This window comes from Stylophora pistillata, chromosome 10 (genome assembly GCF_964205215.1).
Source record: "Stylophora pistillata chromosome 10, jaStyPist1.2, whole genome shotgun sequence".
Classification (NCBI taxonomy): domain Eukaryota; kingdom Metazoa; phylum Cnidaria; class Anthozoa; order Scleractinia; family Pocilloporidae; genus Stylophora; species Stylophora pistillata.
Genome location: NC_142528.1, coordinates 7,037,048 through 7,062,047, shown reverse-complemented (window position 1 = coordinate 7,062,047; position 25,000 = coordinate 7,037,048). Strand labels below are relative to the sequence as shown.

Here is a 25,000-nt window from a genome sequence, read left to right as displayed (position 1 = left end):
CAACTCAAATTCTAAAGGAATGTTTTAAGTATAATGTACTAAAAAATAACATTGGTTTCCATACTTAAAATATAAAATGTATGTGTAAAAATGTTTTTTCTAGAGCTGTTAATCCTCAAACAACAACTTCGATTTTATCAATTAGATTGTGATTATGTCACCCTATATTCTGAACAATTCCATTTCACTGAAAAAAAAGGATTTGACTCTCAAAAAAAAACTACGTTGCCCGCAAAATAATTTCCTAACAGAAGTAATTTGTACAGTACTACTTAACTAAGCTCTTAATAAAACCATCAACTGAAAAAAAGCACACGTTCGAGTACAAGCTGAAGAGGAGTGAGCGAAAGGTAAACAAGAATGAGAGCATTTTCAATAAAATAAAAATAAAATACAATATTCTTGGTATCCTAAAGATCCCCTTATACGGAAAAAGGCCTATTTACAACCTACTTTCTGAAATGAACTTAACAAGCACAAAAGATCAGTAAAAAATTTTAAAAATCGTTTGTCAGACAACAGCTGTTGATGAAAATCGTTTTCTCTTCCACACTGAGTCATTTAGAACAGACTTTGATCGACAACGGATGGAGAAGGTCAATGACCTAACAAACTGTTAGTTATCTAACTAATTCTTTATCTAATTATCATATATTCACAGTCGTTTAAAAAACACGCCTTGACCAATAATTCTAACCTTTATAAACATGAAATTGTTACTTTACAGGCAATAAGTAACAGGAGGAGCCTATTTGAGCTTTATGCCTCTGACTTAATAAAACGGGAAAGTACCAGGCCTTTTCTAACTTCCCAGTCAGTGCCAGTTATCGCTTCAGACAAACACTGTTTTCCCACGTCTGTTACCTTCCAATTCCCACTGAGGTCCAGGCTCCTCAGTTTGCAGTTGGGATCAGTTAAGGCTTTGCACAAGTACTTTACTCCTTCATCTCCTATTTGATTCCAACTGATGTCTAAACTCGTTAACGCACAGTTCTTGTTAGTTAAAGCTCTAGCTAAGTCCTTTACTGCTCTGTCTCCTGCTTTATTAGACCTGACGTTTAACCTGATTAACGTGCAGTTACTGTTGGTCAGAACAGTAAACAAGTATATTATGTCTTCATCTCCTAACCAATTTCTAGAGACGTTTAAGCTGGTTAACTTGCAGTCCCCACTGATCAGCGCTTTACACAGGTGTTTTAATCCTCGACTTTGTAAATGACTGTCACACAGGGCCAAGCTGTAAAGTTCACCCTGAGTAAGAGCTTTACTCAAGTTCTTCAAAACTCCTTTAGATGTCCGACTCCTACAAAGGATTAATCCGGTTACTTTCCAGTCCCTGTCGGTGATCGCTTTACACAGTGTCACCAAATCAGGGTCGTACTTTGTTGGCCACGCCTTCAAAATGCCTGATGTCGAGCTGTATAACAATGAACCAATCGTCTTCTCCTCCTCCTTCAACAAGTACGGCGCGTCAACAAACCAGTCCCATGGCAGTTTTTTTGAAGGAAGTTCATCCATAAACAGCAGCGCCACCTGCCATGCACCTTCTCTGATGTGAATACTAAGGAATGTTTCAAATTCGTCCTCATCCATTGCTTCTCGTAATTCCTCCACGGAACTAAGGGAATGCATTGCTAAAAGATTCAAGGAAACAATTCTTAACATTTTACTTGAAAACATTACTGTGAAAAATCCGCCTTTACGAATTTTTTTATCCAAAACAGACAAACCACACAAAGAGATCTTGGCAAATTGGGAACAGAGAGAATTTCGAGTCTCAGTATTTCATTCAGAGTCATTCAAAGTCAAAGGAAACCAGTGGGTAAAACACAGAGATCGTAGACAATATAAACGATAAATGTCGTGCGATACCAAAAACAGTGAGTTAAGCCCTTTTTCTTTTTCTTTGGCACGGCAACAAGTCTAAAAGTTTCAACAAACTTACCACGCGAAGTTGTAAATCACTGTCATAAAGTTTTATTCTTATATATTCTTTTCCCTCATTCAAAAATTTAGAAATCTAGAGTCAAAGAATGCCTGCTGGAGATGGTGTTACTGTTGTCCATTTTCGAATCTGAGTTTTTGAAACCACAAACGTTTCAGAACATTTTCAAAATCAAAAGAGAAAAATGCGGTTTCACATGGCACACAAACAAAAGAAATATTAATTTTGATAAACTGAAAGATCCGTTTTTCTTCTGGGAATAAAGCACCACATAATTGATCTGCTTTAACATCAGCATTATACATGCTTATGGACTAAGTAGAATGGTCATATCCGTCCGGCTTGATCTTAGGTTGATCTTAATCAGATTTTTATTCCGTGACCGCCGCACTTCCTTTTCTATTTTCTTTCTCTCGGGGCCGTACCCTTGGCTGTGCAACTTTTAAGAGCCACTGACCGTAAATATCGAGAATCCGCCGACAGTTGCAAAATTTCGTAATTCGTTTTATTTTTCTAAAGGACCCTTTCAATGATCCTTTTTCGAAAACTATATCAAAAAGTTCTATCGCGCTTTTTTTCTCCGAAAAATCGAAAAGTTCACAGTACGCCTAAATGGCCGTTGTCCAATGAAAAATTGTGCAACTTCGACAACTTCGTACGCTACAACGCGATGCAATCCTACTTTTAAATTTTGTGTGCTGGCAGATGGTCCTTTCCTCTCTTGGAAAATATTAATTTCTCGCTATGTTGTTACGTTCAAGTCTGAATAGTGACCAGTTGAAATAAAGTACTTCGCGTCTCTTTCGCGGAGGTAAAATAAAGGTCAAATTCAGTGGCCTCTGAACAGGTCTGCCATATATACTTAAAAATCACAATAGACATTCTCTTAAAGCATTATTTTTTATTTTGATTCATCCAATTCTTTATCTTGGCCCGCCATAAGCGGCACGTCCAGGTTTAAAAGAGTTTGGGCTATTTTGTCAAAATTGAAATGCGAACCGCCAAACAGCTGTCACGACCCATTTAAAGGCCTTTAAAAAGGTCTTGTATGATATATTTGCAAACCAAAAAATTTGTATCTTAAAGTTTTATCCTTGAAGTTTAATTCCTCTAAGTTTCTTTCTTGGCCCGCCATAGGCAGCGCGTCCAGCTTTTAAAGAGTTCGAGCTAAAAAATTGACAAAAAATGTAATGCGATCAGTTGAACGGCTGTCACGCATGAGGTCAAGGCCAATCTTTCAGCTTGTCCGGGAATGTAACAAATACATGAACTCTTGCGGGATTGCATCGCGTTGTAGCGTACGAAGTTGCCAAAGTTGCATACTTTTTCATAGCTTTACGGGGGGACAACGACCATTTAGGCGTATTTTGAACTTTTCCATTTTTCGGAGAAAAACAAAGCGCGATAGAACTTTTCGATATAATTTTCGAAAAGGTTCATTAAAAGGGTCCTTTTTAAAAAATAAAGCGAATTACGAAATTTTGAAACTGTCGGCCGATCCTCGATATTTACGGTCAGTGGCTCTTAATGCCCCTGCTCGCACAAACGCACACGGCCCTCATAGAGGGATCTGTTTATAAATAATTTTTTTTTTCCTTTAAGAACGGGCATTGGACTACGTAGGTCATTTGATGATTGTATAAATATACCAGGTCTACTAAGTAAGAACAAACCCAACACAAGATCGCAAATCTTGACCAAGACAAAAACCCAGCATTTCTCTGCAATCTTACGACAGAATATAGATAACTGGAAATATGTTTGTAAACCATTACAAACTGTCAGTTATTTTAGCCATGTTAAATACCTCGCTTGCGTAAGCCAAGTTTGGCTGACTCATTGAATAAGTAGCTGACATAGCTCTGGAGTTCCTCGGGTAAACTGACATCAAACTTCCCCAGTCCTGATACAATGGTCGGATACATGGTGATCTCTAATGCTATTATGGAGGACATTAAAAAAAGCACAAACTATTTCAATACTTTAAGTCATATTCTACGATCTGAGAAATTATTGAGAAAAAAATTAAGGAACTACTCTTTGAGACAAAGTAAGCGTCAATGTAGCCATTATCTGTGACAGAACACGGAGAAGCTTAACACTAAACTTATGTTTTATCATTGAAAGATACCAGTACCATTTCATGTTGTCGATCATTTCTTACATATCATATTATTTTCAAAAGTTCTTTAATGAAAGAGATACATTAGGGTCTCAATGGAGTGATTGCTGTTACGGCCAACAGTTAAAAAGTTTGGCCATTCAACGGCTTTCGGTTAAAAGTTTTGGCCATTTTACGGCTAACGATTAAATTCTCTCTGTTAAGAAGTTGATAAAAGATTCATTCAGTTAACCCTTTTAACAACTAACAATTGAAATTTGTTACCACAGTACCCCACACTTCACGCGCGTCCAAATCCCAATCACTGTAGTCAATTACCAAATTGACTATAATATTCCATTGTCTATTTAAGAAATGGACAGTGATTCAACGTGGTGTGTTACTCTTATCGACAGCGCTATTCTTCATCACAGTGGTGAAAAATGTTGTGGACTCACGAGGAGCAGCCGATTGGGTCCGCAACAAATTTTGACCACTGCAATGACGAATATCGTTGTCGATAAGAGTACAGACCTCGCATATCCACTGTCGATCGATTTGTTGTTTACCACAATATCAAAGTCAAATAAGACGATTCCTTCAGTGCATGACACGTTGCGTGCCACAATGACGTCAGCAGCATAGTCTGTACTCTCATTGATGATGGCAAGTTAGCCAATCAGAATGCAACATTACTGCTGATTGTGGTAAAACTCCCTTCTGACAATAGTTCCTGTCCAATGAGCGCGCGAGAATTTCTACAGTTATTTTAAAAACTAACTTTCTCTCTAAATGTGCATCATCTAATCACCTTCCGTCCTCTTTCCCTGCAGTTGCCTCAGTAGTTCTCTTACGTCTCCTTGAAAGGTCTCCATTGAGAGAATAACTAAAGAGCAAAATGGTTTAAAGCATTTCATACCATTCTTGGTTGATAGCATTACATCAGAGGAAGGGTTAGCTTCAATATGGAGTAAATACACATTAATCGATGTTTACCATGTAATGGGCGCAGATGTTTTGCAAGTTGCATGCAGGGTTTGGAAATTTAAGAGCAAAGAGTAAAATGTCCAGTTGCATTGTATGTTAACCTTCCTCATAGTTCATGAAATTCATCACATGGATTACATAAGGTGTCCAAGAAAGACGAAAACAACACATGTAAAACAATTTAAGAATTGAGTTTCACCTTAAAGTTTTCTACTAAAATAATCAAGCCTGTATTGTAGAGCAAACATTTCCTTGCTTCACTTTCCATATTTAGTTTACCCTGTTCAACAGAACCACTACGCTTGTTTTACTTACCTTCGTATCTGTATCTTTGTGTGTATAGTTTGACTCCTAGTTTTCCTAGTTCTACTAGTTCTTCTTCAAGATCGGCAGTGAAGAGTTCAGGGGGAGGCAGAGTACCTGATGTTACAGAGTTCAGAGATTAGGGGGAGGTAGAGTACCAGATGTTACAGAGAAACTTGGTTTTACCATTTAGATGTGTAAATGGTCTAGCTCCAGATTATTTAGTTAAATAGTTTGTTAAACATTTAGCAATCCACAATAGGAATACAAGGGGATGTAATAGTTTTGTGGTTCCCTGATGAAGACTGTCAATGGGACAAAAGGGGTTTTACTACCGGGGTCCAAGAGAATGGAATGGGCTAGCTGAGAATATTAAGAATGTGAAAGAAATTGATAGTTTTAAGAAGACTCTTTTTAAAAACATGTTTTATAAGAAATGATTTTAGTTTAAATTATTATAATTGTAAATAAGTTTAGTTAGTTTATTGTGACTGAAAAGCCCTGTTGAAGGGAGTTCCAATAAAGTTTGTATGTATGTGCGTGTGTGTGTGTGTATACGTACGTACGTACATAATCTGTATGTATGTATGTATGTATGTATGTATGTATGCCTGTATGAATGTATGTATGTATGTATGCCGGTATGTATGTATGTATGATGTATGCATGTATGTGTGTATGTATGTATGTATGCATGTATGTGTGTGTGTGTATGGATGCATGTATGTATGTATGCCTGTATGTATGTAGGTATGTATGTATGTATGCCTGTATGTATGTATGTATGTATGTATGTATGTATGTATGTCTGTCTGTATGTAAGTATGTATGTATGTATGTGTGTGTGTATGTATGAATGCGTGTATGTATGGAAAAGGTAACCAGAAATATATAATTACTGTATTAATCAATCAGTGTATTAATCAATCAGTGTATTAGATGGCAATCTCACTTAATATAAAAATTATCTAAATGTAGAGGCCAAGAGGAATTATCTTTACGAGGGAAAAATTTCCATTGAAAAGTTATAATTTGAATAAGGTGTAGAAGCATTCATTGTAAGTTATTGTAAGAGGGAAAACTTTTTCTTGAAAAGTGAGAATTTGATACAGGATCAATGAAGACATTTTATTAAAAGAATTCTTACATTTGTTTACTTCGCTGAGAGGTAATCAATAAACGTTTTCATTCACCTTCCATTCTGAGCCTTATAAGTTCCATGCAAAGTTCTGCTAATTTTTTCACAAGATGACTGGTTGAAGATTCAGGAACAGCTAAACTACCTGGGAGAAAAGGTATACACAGATGTATTCAGCACTCAGTGCCATAACTATTGCTAAAAGTTAAAGCATATCAGCATGTATTAAGGTCAAATGAAGGAACACTGGTGCAAGTTTTCCTACATCATCACTTATCATCATTGTTAAAATTAACTATCTATAAGTATTGTATCATCATCACATGCCACAGCCAATTTAATAGTTTTTTAACCGAAGTTATGGACTAAGAGGCAAAACTGAATTAAGAAAAACTTACCTAACAAAACTAAGTTACAATATTGAATAATAGCTGAGAGCATTTAACAGCATTCTTGGATGAAAATAAGGACAGAAAAAGGTTATTGTCTCAGATATGGAAATATTTCTCTCAAAAGTGATTGTGAAATTGTGAAAACATTCAATTCATTACATTATTTTATAAGTGTTGAGCCATTTGCAAGGCTAAAATATGTTAACATTAAAACCAAACGTCTTTTGACTCTGGTTTATCATCACCCCAGTGATGACCTAGTGTCAAAACATTTGGTTTCTACTTTTAAAATATTTAGCCCTGTAAATAGTCCATTTTTAAACCTAACCAAATTTTATGGACATTTAGTAGCATTGTTGGATCAGATTCTCCCTGAAAATGACAAGATATGATTGTTCTATTCACCTTTCTTTCTCAGAATCATAAGTTTCAAACACACTTCTTCCAGTTTTTCTTCAAGATCAGTGGTGGAGAGAGGAGAGGAAGGTAAAAAACCTGACAGCAAAGGTGTACAGAGCTATTCAAAATTCAGTGTATTACTTTACACAGATAAGATAACAACAGGCATACACTGTACTTGTACAAACAGCAAATTATATTCAAGTTGAAGTCAAATAGTGTCACTTCTCCATTCTGACACCTGTAATTAATCTTGAAAACAGTTATTCCATTTACATACATGCATTGTTACCACATACCAACTCAATACTCCCTTTAATTAAGGTAGAGAATGAGGCACAGCCAAGTTTGGATTAATCTGCTCTGAAAAGTAAAAGCTGTCATGACTGTTAAAAGCATTTCAACTTAGCATTCTATTTCCTGCTTAACAATTTTAAATCTGATTAAACCTTAGCTTCAGGATTTGTTTCCACTCACCTTTCTCTCCCTGAATTTTTAAAGTTTTCTGTCTTCCTTGCAGTTCTTTTTTCTGACCAGCAGGGGGCAACACAACAGAAGGGGAACTACCTAAGGTTAAAAATACACAGGACAATTTATGGTGATACGCTTAATAGAGACAATATAACATGTCAAACCAACATGACTGCAGTGTACAAAATTGATCTACATTACTTCACTGTCAGTTTTTTTAATGTATAATTTAAGATCTACATTGAGAAAACTTATTCTTGTCATATACTGTTTACCATCCCCAGCCCCTATCATCTAAATTTTCCCTTGATCAAAGCAAAGGACAGAGCGAGGAAAAGTAAATTGGGTTTAATTTCCTATCAAACAAAATATTTGAGACCTCAAAGTATTTCAAAGCAGTCTTAGTTTAGTTTTACCACGAACTGGTATTTATGATCAGAGTTTAAAAAAACTTTATGATACTATCATTATTTTCACTATTATTAATAACAATAATAGTTATTATAACTATTTTACAGTATTACAGTTATAATAATACCTTTCTGTATCTGAAGTTTCATAGTTTCGTGTCTCAATATTTTACCTTTTTCATGACCAGTAGTGAAATATACAGCTGAGGGTGAAGTAACTAAAGGGTGAAAGTGTACAGTGCAGTGTTAGCATTCATGGTGTTTAACTTTTAACAGTTAAGAGAGATGATAAAAATGGCAAACCAACAAGTGAACATCTGTAAATACTACAGTACTGAAATTTATCTTAAATAAAGCACTGTAAGTTTTAAAATGCATAATCTATGATCAAGGTTGAAAAAAAAAATTTATTGTATACATGTACTATAATTACACTTTTTAGTTATTATTTATACTGTTTCAACATCCCCAGCCACTACCACCTTAACATTCCCTTGTAGCAAAGGACAGAATGAGGGACAACTAGTAGCTAGTAAGCCACTAACAACTTTTAAAATAATTATTCCCTCATACCACTGCACAGAGTGAGGGAAAACTAAGTTAAGTTTTCTTACTTTTTAAAGTAATCTTTTGCACAAAAACTGAGAGCATTTCAAGGTATTCTTTGTTTAGCTCTATCCTAAAAGCTAAGTAAACAGCATTTTTCATTCGTCTTCCATCCCTTGAGGTTTCAAACATAGTTTTGCTAATTCTTCCTCTGGATCAGAGGCAGAAAATTCAAGGACAGGCCAGGTGCCTAAGCTCAAAGGTACACAGACAGAGATTAGCAGTCAGTGACTGCCATGGAAAAAGTCACCACAAGACATACCAATGTGAATATCAAGATAGATGGATACTTATGCTTTGTTTAAAACAGGAAAAATTTTTAGATGAAAAGCTTAATATGGGTTTTTTTGTGCTAAAACTTTTAAGTCTAAAATCCTATTTAAAAAAATAGGAAATAATTATGCAGTACTGTTGTAACAATTAAATTAACCCCTTTGTTCCCAAGATCTCATTTTATTAGTAAATTCAATTCTTTTTACTTTCAGAAGTGCATTCTTGCCTGATAAAATTACAGTTACATTTAATTGATTACAGCTAGCTTCAGAGTCCTTTTTCACTCACGTTTCTCTTCCTGAAGTGTCATAGTTTTCAGTTTTCCTTCCAGTTCTTTTCCATGACCAGCAGTGGACAGTTTGGTGGAGAGTGAAGTATCTAAGGGAAAAGGTACAAAGAGGAAAGGACAGAGTGAGGACAACTAAATTGGGTTTAATTTCCTTTCAAACAAAATATTTGAGAAGTCAAAGTATTTCAAAGCAGTCTTAGTTCAGTTTTACCATGAAGGTTAATTTAACAGCATCTTTTACTCACCTTTCATACTTTGAAGTTTCATGAGTAGCTCATCTAGTTCTTCTTCAGATGGAGGCAAGATGCCTAAAAGCAAAGGTATATGAAAACAGAGATAAACATTCACTGACTTTTCTACAGATAAAGAGTTAGAAAGTGGCACACCAACTTGTATTTATGGATAGATTGCCTTTATGAACTATTAAACCAAAACAGCTGTTCAAAACATCAATTTGATATACAAGTATGTTGTTTTATTTCCACAAGCAAACTCAAAAAGAGAATGAAGCACAATCACATTTGGAATAATTTACAATGAAAAGTATTATCTGACTCTGCATAATTGCTGAAGAGCATTCCTGATTGACAAAAATAACACTTACATTAAATTTTTTATAACCAACTAAACCTTAGCTTCAGAGTCCTTTTTCACTCACGTTTCTCTTCCTGAAGTGTTAAAGTCTTCAGTCTTCCTTCCAATTCTTTTTCATGACCAGCAGTGGACATTTCGAAGGAGAGTGAAGCACAGATAGGTATCTCTTCCCGAAGTTTAAAAGTCTTCGGTCTTCCTTCCAATTCTTTTTCATGACCAGCAATGGACAGTACGGAGGAGAGTGAAGTACACAAGGGTAAACGTACAAAAAGCAATATAATTAGTATTCATGGTGTTACAATCAAAGAGAGATGACCTAACATGGCAGACTAGCATTCACTGACTTTTCTACATATTTCGCAAAGGTACACCGATTTGTATTTCACTTTCCTTTTGCTGAAGCTTCATAGTTTCACTCCTACTGCTTTTTTGGCCAATTTATACACCTATGAATTCTTCCACTCCTTCATAACTAGTGCATCAAAACAAATTTAAGAATGATTTGTAATTGGGTTTTCATTTACCGTGAGCACATGAGGGGATTTCTCAGTTTAAATATATTGTTTTCATGTGACGTCATCAAATTGCAAAATTTCAAACTAAAAAGCCACAAAAACTTTTTATCCTCATTAGGCATACGGGGTTTAAATTCATATCTTTTGTCAACTTTTCAGCTCAATGGTATTCTGATCACATCTGTCGAAAAATATACCCTTACTAGTGACTTTTAGCCTTTTTAGGAGTTTAAGTGTTAGGAAAAGTGCCTGTGTTAATGTCTGTTGCATGGTTAAGTTCAGATAATCAATCGACTACATAATTATAGCCAAAGTAAGTTTCAGATGTTTACATTATTTTCCGGCTGCCATATTGGTGTACCAAAGTGGTGCACCAAAGAAGTGCACCAACATGGCGACATAGTAATTATATATGAGGCTACATCCAATATCTTGTAGACAAATCATTTTTACATGTAGCATAATATCTGCACCTACACAGTCAATATGCATGTAACTGTGTTTTTTTAACCACTACTGGCAGTAATGTTCAAATCTAATTGGCCAATTTGCCTTCGTATTAAATAAGTCTTAGAGTAGAGACAATATGCTGCTCATGTCAGTGTCTCCTGCTGCATGTCACACACTGAGAGAATGGTTTTATTTGATGTCAATATGGTGAAAACAAATTGGAAAAAGAAGCGGTTTTTTTTTTTAAACATTTAACGACAAAAAGTTGTGAGAAAACATTTCGTAAAAGCATATTAAAAATTTGTTGATGGCGTTTCAACGTTTGGTTGGAGCAACGAACGAAGGGCTAACGTTCGAAACGTCAGCTTTTGTAATCGTTACGGTGGCCAATTTACCACTTCAACTTTGTTGATATATCCAAATTATTTCGTTACTCCCACCGACGCAGCCCCAAACAGTTTCTTTTGAAACTATCAGCCTTTATTTCAAAGCAGTCTTTGTTCAGTTTTACCATGAAGGTTAATTTAACAGCATCTTTTACTCACCTTTCATACTTGAAAGTTTCATGAGTAGCTCTTCTAGTTTTTCTATAGAGAGAGGCAAGATGCCTAAAAGCAAAGGTATATGAAAACAGAGATGAACATTCACTGACTTTTCTACAGATAGAGAGTTAGAAAGTGGCACACCAACTTGTATTTTTGGATAGACTGCCCGGCTTTATGAACTATTAAAGCAAAACAGCTGTTCAAAACATCAAATTGAATTTGATATACAAGTATGTTGTTTTATTTCCACAAGCCAACTCAAAAGAGAATGAAGCACAATCACATTTGGAATAATTTACAATGAAAAGTATTATCTGACTCTACATAATCGCTGAAGAGCATTCTTGATTGCCAAAATAACACTTACAATAAATTTTTTATAACCAACTAAACCTTAGCTTCAGAGTCCTTTTTCACTCACGTTTCTCTTCCTGAGGTGTCATAGTTTTCGGTTTTCCTTTCGGTTCTTTTCCATCATCAGCAGTGGACAGTTTGTGGAGAGTAAAGTACCAAAGGCAAAAGGTACATAGAGGAAAGGACAGAGTAAGGAAAACTAAATTGGGTTTAATTTCCTTAGGAAATGATAACAGGTTAATCAATAGGATCATGATGTTTAAAAAGAACAAAAACATCAAAGGAATTGTCTTGAAAACAAATCACTTCAAGCATTAATTTTGTTAGGGCTCACATGGTAAGTATGTCAGCTAACTCATAAGAAAGTTGGTTCTATCGTGATTAAAAACTGCACCCCTCCCTTCATGTGTGTAAACCCTGTGGTACGTGGATTGTGTTTGCAATCTTTTCAAAACAATTTTTTCAAAGGACTCCACCTTGTTTCTTTCTTTTTACACACCTCTGACTGCATCCTTCTCAAAGTAGAGTTTGCATGCATTGTACTCTTCTATGTCCATTGTTGTTTTCAGCTTCAGCTCAGCCAGGTTCAGTTCCTTCAAGATATTTTCAGTCACAAAACAATCTTGAACCATCTTATCCAAAAGGCCGCATGAGTAATTTTCCCATAATTCCTCCAAGCTCGTGAGAGAATCACATTTAACTGTTATCACCAAACTTCCTACAGAAACACCTGTGATGACAACTCTCATTTTTTCCAAGTATTCCATAAACTTATTATGCTCTTCACTGGATCTTGGTGGTGTGGTATCAAGGTAATTCATAGCAATGCGGCATAGGATTTTCTCTTTAAGTAGTTGAAGATCTCCTAAATCTGTGTCAGATTGTCTTTCTCCGTTTGGCTCCATTGTGGGAACTGCTGGCTCCACTGGAGGTGCATTGGAATGATCATCTGCAGGTTTCACGTGTTTCACATCAACCGTGATATTTGATTCTCCATCTGTTGATTTGAAGCAAGGTGTCTACGTTAAAATTGTACTTTAAATCCACTTAAAACAATTAATATCATGTTAAAACCTCTAACATACTGGATGATAGTCTGTATGTGTTGTGGTTCAAATTTATCCTTTGGTTTAATTTTTCTTAAACTGGTTTAAAAATTTTAAACTGGTTTAGAATTTTCAAACTGGTTTAAAATTTTAAGCGCACAGCTCATTCTTATTTATTTGATGTTTTACATGTAAAATGTACTCTGTATAACATAGAGTTGTGTTTTTAAGGTATCCACATTTTAGCAAATGTTCATTTTACTGGTTGGAGTTAAGATTAGGGTTATAAGGGGTTGGGGTTAGGGTTAGGGAATGTATTGCAGCAGTGTATTCAAGCAAGAAAACCTTGAACTGTTTCAATAAGTGCTGAACCTACCATTTACACTTTCCATTACACTCTCAATCATCTCTTTAAACCTTGTACACTCTGCTTTCCAAGAGTACACCTTCCTGTAGTTCTCACAAAGCTTCCTGGCATTAGCTTCTCTCTCTTCTGCACTTTCTTCCGACATCTCTCTAATCCTTCGTGCCCATTCATCTCTAGCTTCGTCTACGTCTTTATATGATCCAACAATAACAGTCCTTCCCCCTTCAACTTTTCTCAAAGCCTCAGCTATGCCAGATTCTCCAGAAACAAGAACAGGAACAGCAGCAGAGATGGCTTCGAGGGCAACAAGCCCTGAAAGCCTTCGGTACGAGAAGGTAGGGCAACCAAGTCTGACTGATAGAACATCGTCTTAAGTACCTCTGGATCATTGCAATATCCACGGATGTATAGTTGGTTGGGGTTGATGTAAGTTTTTTTAAGAAACCATTGTTCAACATTTTTATGTTCTCCAGGAGATGAGCCAACAAAGGTCAACTCAAACCTCTCACCAAGAGAACCTATGGCATTTGCGACGATATCGTATCCTTTAAGGGAAAGATCCTCAAAGGTAGCTCGGCCGAACAAGAACACGTTGAAGTTCTTTAAAAGATTTTTCAAATCTCCACTTTGACATTTGGCAGACTTTTGCTATACTTCTGTTGCAGACGGGAGCCAACAGCGACGACCGCATCCGCTACTTTACAAAAGTCAATTTCTATCTTATGCTTCTTCTCGTTCTCTTCGATTGTGTCTGTTGCAGCCATAGTTTTCTTGTATTTTCCGAGGTCCTCACAGTAAACGTGGACAAATTGAATCCATTTACACTTTGTAGCCTGTACTAAGAAATACGCAGGACCACCGAACTTTCTTCCGTGGCAGGGACGGATCCAGGATTTCAAAAGGGGGGGTGGATGGCGGACAAATTTCGCAATAATGAGCCAATCAGAATCTTACTTCGCCTCACTAGGCGTTGTCAAATGGCTTCCTTGCGAACTTTTGCGCGAAAAGTGGCGGCAGACGACGAAACGTGGCGTAACAACAACCAGACATGAGCGAGAGCTAATTTTTCTTTCTTTATTTATTTTCTATTTCAAATAAAGTGACATTTCGAATTTTTTTTTTACTGAAAAATGGGGGGGTGGATATCCACCCTATCCACCCCCCCCTGTATCCGCCCCTGCGTGGCCTATAATCAGATGTGGATTTGGGAGCTCGGAGGGTGGAAACTTCAAGCACTCGAAGGGATCAGCTGAAACAGGAACACTTTGAGCTGTGATTAACTTTACATTGTGTTGTTTGGCATCTTCTTTGTCCTGGTCATCGCTTTTGGAGACGTAGCAATGGATTTTCATACTACCAGTCGTGTTTGTGCCAAATTAATAGCAAATTCTCGATTGAAAGTGGATAATCCACCCTTCGAAGATTTCCACTCGTCACAGAGGAACATGACATCAATAAGCCTCTCTCTGTTCTTCACGTCTTTGCTACTGGCAGCGGTCGAGCCCTCCAAAGACGCCATTTGTTAGTGTTGCTTTGCTTTCTTTCTCTAGTCAATAAGTGTCACCTAACTAAATATTACATTCGATGTAGATTACCGACGATCATTCACGTCTGACTCCATCTCACCCATTTAATGCATCTGACGCCCTCAGTCAGTCGTATTATGGAAGTTGCGCCGGTAGATCATAGTGGTTAGGTGTACAGTGGTCGAGGACAACCTCTGTCCCACGGCGCCCAGGCACCGGTCTGGCGCCCCAGTACTCAGGAGCGGGTAATGGCTGCTCGAACAAAACTCTGAACCTACAGTCCCCTCTACTAACTATACTCCAGGTAACACTCGAGCACTGTTCCCGAGCTCGGCGTGACTTGCCGATACCTTACTTTCGACAGTTCCCGCACTACATCTTCCTACCTTGCGAAGCATTTCTGGGATGCCTCGCTGGACCCGCCTCGCTTGGTGATAAAACAATAAAGTTTATTCGGCATGTTTCAAACTGTATAATTGACATAACATCACTCGAAACTAACTAAAATTGTTGGAGAAGCTCTCGAGCAGAAATTGAGGTGATGGAGAAGAAAACAATCACGGAACGGTGACAAACCGCTAAAAATATATTGATACATCTGAGTTTAGAAAGCCGCAAAAACAATGGTCGAGTTTCAAAGTCAACAAATAAATAAGATGCTGAAAACAAAGACTTCCACACCAATGCAAACATACTTTTTCAGGGCACAGGGGTGTCTGAACGACGCCCACTTTTAAAACGGATCAACTGGGACTCAGAGGATCCCGGTAGATGTTAAGCAAATAAAGTAATGGCATAACAATAAAAGTAGTAATGGTAATAAAAGTAATAATAATATAAAGGAGCTAGCTTGAAAGCCTCATGGTTCCTCAATCCTCTGAGCCCGAACAATGATTACCTATGATCCTTTTAATTTTACCTTTTAATGATAGAATTTTTTTTTCTTTCTTTTTTTTGGAGACTTTTATTTCACATCATATTCTAGGATATTCCAATCTTCTGTGTCCTAATTAAGATATTCCTCAAATTCCTCGATCCACCATTCCTCCCTTCCAATGTTCAATTGAGTAACTTCACAGCTAGTTCGCTTTCCAAATTAGCAGCTCTTTTTGGTTTAAGTCACTGATTTAAACAGTCAATTGTTCTCTTTTCAAATAAACAAAAATAGTAGCCCTTCAGATAAAGTCAACAACTTAAAGAAGACAAATATTGCAGATCTGTACAGTAATTTTGTTTTGGAGCCAACTTTTTATTTATTTATTTATTCATTTATTTATTTAGCTTTGCCAACCAGCAGGGACACCGCAACAGCTTGCGCCAATTACTGCGGGCCTAATAAACCCACCCAATTCCCATGCCAGGGGAGGACATCCATCACACAGTAATCTCGTGTGTGGGAAATTAATGTCTCCTACCCTAACCCTGCAGGAGACGGGACCTCCATTTAATCGTCCCTATCTGAGAAGACTAGAATATCTAACCATTTCTTGATGTTATAGAAAGGCAGCAAATTCTTCTCAATTATTTTAAGACTTTTTATTGGCTTAGCCATTATGGTATATGAGCCAATATACCATAATCTACCAAATTGGCTCGCATAGCGAAACAGAACAGACAAGACGGGCCATATAATAATATGGGTAGTTTGATAATGGGAAGAAACGCATGAAGTGTAATGTATTATATTACTAAGCCTTGTTGCTGTTTAATGTGTGTTTAAGTTGTAATTTCTATGGTTTTCTGCTTACAGGGTCTTTGTTTTCGTAGTACGAAAACGAAGACCGGGTCCTAGGTCTCAGGTCTTCGTTTTAGAGGGTCTTCGTTTTCGTAACACCCAAACAAGAGTACATAAAAAAAATTCAAATATTAACCATTAAGTTTAAGACACAGTAGAAGAAATAAGAAGGGATATATAGAGAAAGTATGCTTAAGTAATCTTTCCTGTTTATCTATAATGCATTTGTGGCTGTATTAGGAAGAATGAGGTGGGGAAGGGGGGGGGGTGGAAATTCTAAGTAGCTCTTAAGGTGTGGATCAGCCCCCTTGGCAAAAAGAAGGTTAACTGTCTCCTCTTTACCATTAGCAGCTGTCACCATTAACGGTGTCAAACCATCATACCCCTTGAATCTATTTCTAACCCAGAAGAAAGCAAAGTTTTAATTATAGCTTTATTGCCACCCTCTCCAGCAGATTGTAAGGGATTCCACAAGTCCTGTAGTTTCTATGGGTACACCTCTTTTAATGTCAGAAGCTTCTGTAGCTGGCAAGGGTGTTGATTGAGTGTTGTTATCAACACCAGCAAAGAAGATATAGATAGAAGAAATAATGTTCTCAACAATGCATCAAGCAAAATTTCCATGCTGAACACCAGCTGTTGAAAAATACAATGGTTTAGGAAACAAGAATAAAGCAAAAACTCAAATAGCAGATATTTAGGGTGCAGAATAGGGTCAGATCTGTAATTTAAAGGAATTTTCTTTTGGAGCCAAGTTTTCATTTTTTTTTTGTATTTGTTTCCATGGTTGGACACATTGTCTGATTGGCTTAATGACATTTGCAGAACAAAATGAAATGGAAATCTGTAATTTGCAAAATGAACTTAAAATCTGTAATTTACAAAACCGAAATCTGAAATTTGCAAAATGTTCCATTTCACAAATTACAGAAAGCCATTTGATCAAGAAATTAATGACAGAAAGGATTGATGTTTGAAAGGATAGAGTAAGTAATTGATTAATTGAATGATTGAGACAGACAGAAATACCTGCATCAGGAACTGGGTCTGATGCCTGCTCAGAGACCTGACTTTTTCCCTTCTTAACAGTGTAGAGATTGCTTGAGCATGGAGCTTTACGTTTCTTGTTTCTGGTGTTTCCTGAAAAGAATATATTAAATAGACAGTCAAAAACTGCATAAGGTTACAAGTAAAGCACAATTTTAATAGCATTTAATAGAACTAGAGGTTGTACAATGATGCAAGAAGGAAGTGTTGAAGAATATTTGTCTCACATGCAAAATAGAAAACGCATCCTACACATTTATTAGTACCCTTTTCCACAAGAGAGAGATGATTCAAGTATACATTCAATTTGTCTAATTGATGTTCAACCCAATAATCAAATGGCAACAAGTAATGGCATTAACAATAATAGTAGTAATGGTAATAAAAGTAATAATAATTTAAAGGGGCTAGCTTAAAAGCCTCATGGTTCCTCAATCCTCTGAGCCCCAACAATGATTACCTATGATCCTTTTATTGTTACCTTTCAATGATAGAATTTTTTTCTTTCTTTTTTTTGAGACTTTTATTTCACATCACATTCTAGGATATTCCAATTTTCTGTGTCCTAAGATATTCCTCAAATTCCCCAATCCACCATTATATTCCTCCCTTCCAATGTTCAATTGAGTGACTTCACAGCTGGTTCGCTTTCCAAATTAGCAACTCTTTTTGGCTTAATTTAAGTCACTGATTCAAACAGTAAATTGTTCTCTTTTCAAATTAACAAAAATAGTAGCCCTTCAGATAAAGTCAACAACTTAAAGAAAGCAAATATTGCAGATCTGTACAGTAATTTTGTTTTGGAGCAAACTTTTTTGAAATTTTTTTTTTTTTTCATTGTTAGACACATTGTTTGATTGGCTAACTGACACATACAAAACAAAATGAAATGGATATCTGTAATTTGCAAATTGAACTTGAAAATTATCTGTAATTTACCAAACCGAAATCTGAAATTTGCATAATGTTCCATTTCACAAATTACAGAAAGCCATCACTCGATCGAGAAATTGATGACAGAGAGGATTGATGTTTGAATGGATAGACTAAGTAATTGATTAATTGAATGATTGGGACAGACAGAAATACCTGGAACAGGAACTGGGTCTGATACTTGCTCAGAGACCTGACTTTTTCCCTTCTTAACAGTGTAGAGATTGCTTGAACTTGGAGCTTTATGTTTCTTATTTCTGGTGTCTCCTGACCCTCCTGCAGCCAGTAAAGATAAGATGGTAGTTACTAAAACATGGAACCACCCAAACCATCCAAAAACCAGCCAAAACGAAAAAGGTCATGCAAAGGCCTGGGCGAGTAGGCTTGGCTACTGAGTTGAGCCTGGTTTCTAAGCAATTTCAGAAAGTGATCCCAAAAACATTTTTTGCTCCACGTATTTTTGTCTGTGGGTTTTTATGGTAAGTAAGAACACTTTCTGCCTTTATCATCATCATTATTTTTAAGATTATAGATAAATGCATATCATATATTATTAAAAACTAGATCATTGGATAATGCAATTCAAGACTTTTTATTGGCCTAGCCATTATGGTATATGAGCCAATATACCATAATCTACGAATATGGTAAGCGTGCGCATCGGCTTAAAATCAAAAGGCTGCTTTGGAGTGGCTGTAGCTCAAGCTGACTTGACTCTAAGAGTTCTACATGACACGACGGTTGATTGACAAATGGTCCAGTGGGACCTAAGGCTCCTTTTATAGCACGCCTTTGTGTTTAAATATTTACACTGAGTATGTGACCTTTAATAGTCATTAGTATATACTAAAATAATGGATAGCATTGAGGGTATGCTGATTAGCTACTCAAACTTCAAATATCCTTCCTTATTCACTTCTGAGCAAGTTGCACAGGATTTGTGTCCGAGAATATTGAAACTGTTGCAGGAACAAATGAATTAATATCCTATTTTGTGCTATAGTATCTCACTTTCTTAATATATATACTAAAACAACAACTCACTTTGGTGTCAGTCAGTGTTGGTGGCTAGCACTGTAAATATTCACCTCTTGCCACCTCCACTTTGGTGAAGACCGGCAGTAATGTTTTAAAAATACACAAAATTTAGAGAAAACTTCTGCCAGTCTAGTGCACAAAATGAGAGGACTTACCAAATACAAGTTTTTTCATCTTCTTAACAAGGAAACGACAAGGCTCATCCCAGCTGTACACCTGGAAATATTTAGCACAAAGATCTTTTGCCTCTGCAAGGCGTACATTCCTGGCTTTGTCACGCACAGCTTGTATTGCTCTTGCCCACTTTGTAGGACACTCTGAATCTACTACTATACAATGTGACCCATTAGGCACCCCACGTAGGGCTTCTGCTATTCCTGAATTTTCACTGACAAGTAATGGAAGACCAGCAGATATGGCCTGAAGAGCACTCAAACCAAATCCCTCGGTTCTTGATGGCAATAGAGCAATATCCGCCTCACAGAATAAGTTGGCTAATGTTTCCCTGTTTTCATCAAAGCTGCGGACAATTAGCTGATTACGACCAATACCACACTGAAGTAACTTTTCTACTATTTCATCTTCTTTTCCTCTCTGTTTGGAAGCAAACTTGAGTTGGTAAGATTTATCCTGTAGGTTAGCAATAGCTTTTGCTGCAATTTCGTATCCTTTAGCATCAAAATCTTCATTATCACCACTCTCAATTACCAAGACACAAAATGTTTTTCTTTCATCGCTTGCTTGCTGCACATCTGAAAATTCACTGAAAATGCTTGGGGTCAGGTTGAAAACATCTTGTTTTTTGAGCTGGCACTTATATGCTCGAGTTAGCTTAGGGCCAATCGTTACAACTTGATCAGCCTTTTCACATAGTTCTATTTCTTGTTTCTGCATTTGTTGACCTTTAGAAATGTTTTTGTACATTCCAATTTCTTCAGGGGCGGAATGGACAACTTGAATCCATTTGCAACGACTGTAATTTGGATTTTTCCTTATGAGTTGAATTTGCCAACCAAGAGCTACTCCATGCCCTACAACACAATCCATTACATGGCCTTCGGGTACAGAGGCTAACCAATCAACTGGTTCCCGACCAGACACTTCAATAGCCTCAATTAGTTTGACATTGTATTTACTATCAGCACTTTTCTTGTCCTCTTCACTGCATTGAGGTAAGAAGACACTGACTTCCACATTGGGATGTTTAGCCATCTGTTTTGCTAGCTCTCTATTGATGGTTGTTACATCTCCATTCCTTGAAGTTTTCCATTCAGCACTCAACAGGGTGACTCTCAGTTTTCTTTCCCCAGGGTCCTTCTGTAAGCACAAGATTTGATGATTTTGGAAATTCAATTATGTATTGAATAAAAAAAACTTCATTTTATGAATTATTTTACTTATGAAAGACACTTCTTAATTTTCAATTCATTTGGTAACTTCACAAACTTAATAAACTTATAAGTGAAAGTTGTATAAAATTTCCTCAGCTTTGATCATCCAAAAATAAAAATATAAAAGGATGCAAAGTATAACAGTCATTGAAGACATTAACCAAGCACCCCAAGTAACTTCATAAACGTAATAAACTTATACATGACTCAATACACACATTGCCATGTTTTTCATTAAAAACGTGTGGGAAATTGTGAATAAGTCCTCAGGGTGGCAAAAAAAAATTGGGTCCTGAACCTATCTGAAACAACTCCAATAATTCCAAATATTCTGTGAGGTTTTTAAAAAACCTTGTCCCTCCCTTAAGTGAAAGGTTGCTGCAAGACTTTATACAATCATCTTTTAATCTTAAAGAAATATGAACTTCTTTTACTCTCCCATTAATGTTTTTCCTATACAGACCTCCCATCCAGTAAAACATATAATTAACTTATAGTTTCCAATCTGAGGCATGTAATTTGCTCCTGAATTAAGTGTGAGGTTTGGCAGGGATACACAGATAAAAAGGTGTTTTAAAATTTTCCTTAAAATGAAATGACACGAGTGAATAAAAACACCCCAGCATTTAACTGTCAATTGAAATGTTGCAACCGTTGTTTTCAAAAACAGTTAATCGATACGCTACCTCTAATTGCCGTGACATCGTAGGCACCTTTCAGATCAATGCTGACAAGGATGTTGCTAAAATAAACATCAAAAGAAAATTTATTTATTTTGTTATTTTGTTTATTCACGCTATTCACACATCGAAAGAAAAAATACACAAGAACAGCCAAAGCCAGGGGCTTAAATGACCTAAGGTCAGCAAAAGACATGAAGAATTTACAAGAGTAGAAGAAAGCTTTAACTAAAATAATTACAATACAATTAAATGAAGAAAGAAAAGGTCAGTCAGAAAACTTAGAATTGAGATACAATACTTGGCAACTAGTTTAAATATTTAAATGACTAATAATAAATTCCTATAAACCCCACTAACAAATTCAAATAAATACACCTAATATAGTTCCATAAGGTGTGCAGATTATGCGTAGGCTAATTAACTACTCAGAGAAAAATACAGTCTTAACAACCCTTAAGTTTTTTTTATAGTTGCTTACTGTGAGATTATTGCGCACAGATAACGGAATATCATTCCAAATAAGAGGAGCTTGCCAACTGATAGCAAATTGATACTAATGACAGGTTTTATGCAGGTTAAAACGCGAACAAGTCAAATAATTGTGATATTCAGAATTAAAATGAAGCATTGAGGAAACAGGAGCAGGTAAAAGGTTATTAAAATGTGAGAATACAAAACAGGCAACATGGAATTTATCAATAGAATAAAGTGAAAGAATATTATGCTTAGAAAAAAGGGGTTTAGAGGATGTGCGCGGAGGAGAAAAAGTAATAGTATACGAACGGCTTTCTTTTGAAGTACATAAAGGGGTTTAAGGTAAGAAGGGCTTACTGTATTTTGCGAAACGAAACGAAACGAAACAAGTAAACCCGTACTGTATTTTGCGAAACCAGCTCTTCGAAGACTCTAGCGATATATAACTTATTTCTTCCGATTCTACAACACTTTTCGTAGATACAACTCGATGCAGTGATGATTTTTTAATAAAGAGCTCGAGCCAAAAGGTCAGGAGTGCGCCGTTTCGCAAATTACAGATATGTAAATCTGTAATTTGCGAAACGAGCTCTTTGAAGACTCTAATGATATGTAACTTATTTCTTCCGATTCTATAACATTTTTCGTAGATACAACTCGATGCAGTGATGATTTGTTAATAAAGACTTTGAGCCAAAAGGTCAGAAGTGCGCCGTTTCGCAAATTACAGATATGTAAATCTGTAATTTGCGAAACGAGCTCTTTGAAGACTCTAATGATATGTAACTTATTTCTTCCGATTCTATAACACTTTTCGTAGATACAACTCGATGCAGTGATGACTTTTTAATAAAGAGTTTGAGCCAAAAGGTCAGAAGTGCGCCGTTTCGCAAATAACATATATGTAAATCCGTAATTTGCGAAACGAGCTCTTTGAAGGCTCTAATAGCATTTGGTTAGTACCAGATAAAAACCAGGTCAAAATTGGAATTCTGCCCTTTGACATTGCTGTAGCATGTGTTAGAAACCTTGCGCGTACCGCAATGTATGTTTGTACATTTATTAAAATCTACAACAACTTTGTTATTTTTTACCGGCCGCCTAGTCCAGTTGATAGTTTATGAACAGAAAGCAATTTATCTTTAGGGACTTCTTTCCTGTCCGCTACCTTTTTTTAATTACCATATTAGTCTCTCCGAAACATTTCCATATCAGGTTACTAGTTATTTCTCATTCTTACGCAATAGAATGCGTGACACGTGTGAGATTTGGTGGGAAACTCGTTTCGCAAATTACAGATTTACATATCTGTAATTTGCGAAACGGCGCACTTCTGACCTTTTGGCTCGAGCTCTTTATTACAAAATCATCACTGCATCGAGCTGTATCTACGAAAAGTGTCATAGCATCGGAAGAAATAAGTTACATATCATTAGAGTCTTCAAAGAGCTCGTTTCGCAAATTACAGATTTACATATCTGTAATTTGCGAAACGGCGCACTTCTGACCTTTTGGCTCAAACTCTTTATTACAAAATCATCACTGCATCGAGTTGTATCTACGAAAAGTGTTATAGAATCGGAAGAAATAAGTTACATATCATTAGAGTCTTCAAAGAGCTCGTTTCGCAAATTACAGATTTACATATCTGTAATTTGCGAAACGGCGCACTTCTGACCTTTTGGCTCGAGCTCTTTATTAAAAAATCATCACTGCATCGAGTTGTATCTACGAAAAGTGTTGTAGAATCGGAAGAAATAAGTTACATATCATTAGAGTCTTCAAAGAGCTCGTTTCGCAAATTACAGATTTACATATCTGTAATTTGCGAAACGGCGCACTTCTGACCTTTTGGCTCGAGCTCTTTATTAAAAAAATCATCACTGCATCGAGTTGTATCTACGAAAAATGTTATAGAATCGGAAGAAATAAGTTACATATCATTAGAGTCTTCAAAAAGCTCGTTTCGCAAATTACAGATTTACATATCTGTAATTTGCGAAACGGCGCACTTCTGACCTTTTGGCTCAAAGTCTTTATTTATAAATCATCACTGCATCGAGTTGTATCTACGAATTGTGTTTACGAATCGGAAGAAATAAGCTATATATCGCTAGAGTCTTCGAAGAGCTGGTTTCGCAAAATACAGTACGGGTTTACTCGTTTCGTTTCGTTTCGTTTCGTTTCGTTTCGCAAAATACAGTAAGCCGTAAGAAGCATAAGTGATGCCCATATTAAACTGCCATAATTTATATAAGAAAAGAGAATTATATAAGGTCTTCAAAGTATTCAAAGGTAAGTATCACCTTGACTTTCACAAGACTCCTATTACTTTAGAGACTTTATCACAGACAGGAGAGATATGCGGTTTCCAAGATAAATTTTCGTGAATGATAATCCCGAGAAATTTGTCTTCCCGCACACGCGTGATGAGAGCATTATTCATAAATATGTTTATATCTGACTGAACGAAATTAAGCCGTTAACTAACGGCTTAATTTCGTTCAGTCAGTCATATTTATTGTACGATTTTAGGTCGTTAACTAACGCCTTAATTTCGTTCAGTCTGTTATGTTTATTGTACGATTTTAGGCCGTTAACCAACGGCTTAATTCCGTTCAGTCTGTTATGTTTATTGTAAGATTTTAGGCCGTAAACTAACGGCTTAATTTCGTTCAGTCTGTTATGTTTATTGTAAGATTTTAGGCCGTAAACTAACGGCTTAATTCCGTTCAGTCTGTTATGTTTATTGTAAGATTTTAGGCCGTAAACTAACGGCTTAATTTCATTCAGTCTGTTATATTTATTGTACGATTTTAGGCGGTTAACCAACGGCTTAATTTCATACCATCTTATCTTTATTGGGAGACTTTAGGCAGTTAACTAACGGTTTAATTGCGTTGAGTCTGTTATGTATATTGTACGATTTTAGGCCTTCAACTAACGGCTTAATTTCATTCTGTCTGTTATCTTTATTGGGAGATTTTA

General features: G+C 36.3%; 3 protein-coding genes and 1 pseudogene across 7 annotated transcripts in view; all 4 read right to left on the bottom strand.

Annotated features, from left to right (window-relative positions):
* Positions 1 to 561, bottom strand: part of LOC148721615 (uncharacterized) — a 7,761-nt pseudogene extending 7,200 nt beyond the window's left edge.
* LOC148721614 (uncharacterized) overlaps positions 1 to 7,361 on the bottom strand; it is a 7,509-nt gene extending 148 nt beyond the window's left edge. The window contains exons 1-6 of the mRNA XM_088735393.1: positions 7,272 to 7,361; positions 6,530 to 6,619; positions 5,349 to 5,453; positions 4,858 to 4,932; positions 3,753 to 3,884; positions 1 to 1,634 (exon numbers count right to left, since the gene is read on the bottom strand). The exon at positions 1 to 1,634 is cut by the window's left edge and continues 148 nt beyond it. Of these exons, the coding sequence (XP_088591519.1) occupies positions 760 to 1,634; positions 3,753 to 3,884; positions 4,858 to 4,932; positions 5,349 to 5,453; positions 6,530 to 6,619; positions 7,272 to 7,290 (1,296 nt within the window). The 5' untranslated portion in view covers positions 7,291 to 7,361 and the 3' untranslated portion in view covers positions 1 to 759. The remainder of the gene's footprint in view (positions 1,635 to 3,752; positions 3,885 to 4,857; positions 4,933 to 5,348; positions 5,454 to 6,529; positions 6,620 to 7,271) is intronic.
* The window catches only part of LOC111345785 (uncharacterized), a 304,322-nt gene that overhangs the window by 111,221 nt on the left and 168,101 nt on the right, over positions 1 to 25,000 (bottom strand). The window contains exons 15-17 of one of the 2 annotated variants that reach the window (XM_088735347.1): positions 9,973 to 10,017; positions 9,560 to 9,622; positions 9,314 to 9,403 (exon numbers count right to left, since the gene is read on the bottom strand). In XM_088735347.1, the coding sequence (XP_088591473.1) occupies positions 9,314 to 9,403; positions 9,560 to 9,622; positions 9,973 to 10,017 (198 nt within the window). The remainder of the gene's footprint in view (positions 1 to 9,313; positions 9,404 to 9,559; positions 9,623 to 9,972; positions 10,018 to 25,000) is intronic. The other variant, XM_088735348.1, reaches the window with a different exon arrangement.
* Positions 15,285 to 25,000, bottom strand: part of LOC148721613 (uncharacterized) — a 10,371-nt gene continuing 655 nt past the window's right edge. The window contains exons 2-6 of one of the 4 annotated variants that reach the window (XM_088735389.1): positions 21,542 to 21,597; positions 19,620 to 20,781; positions 18,583 to 18,702; positions 17,476 to 17,586; positions 15,285 to 17,082 (exon numbers count right to left, since the gene is read on the bottom strand). In XM_088735389.1, coding sequence (XP_088591515.1) covers positions 17,054 to 17,082; positions 17,476 to 17,586; positions 18,583 to 18,702; positions 19,620 to 20,781; positions 21,542 to 21,559 — 1,440 coding nt within the window. In that variant the 5' untranslated portion in view covers positions 21,560 to 21,597 and the 3' untranslated portion in view covers positions 15,285 to 17,053. Of the gene's footprint in view, positions 17,587 to 18,582; positions 18,703 to 19,619; positions 20,782 to 21,541; positions 21,598 to 25,000 lie in introns of all 4 variants that reach the window. The other 3 variants (XM_088735387.1, XM_088735390.1, XM_088735388.1) reach the window with 3 other exon arrangements.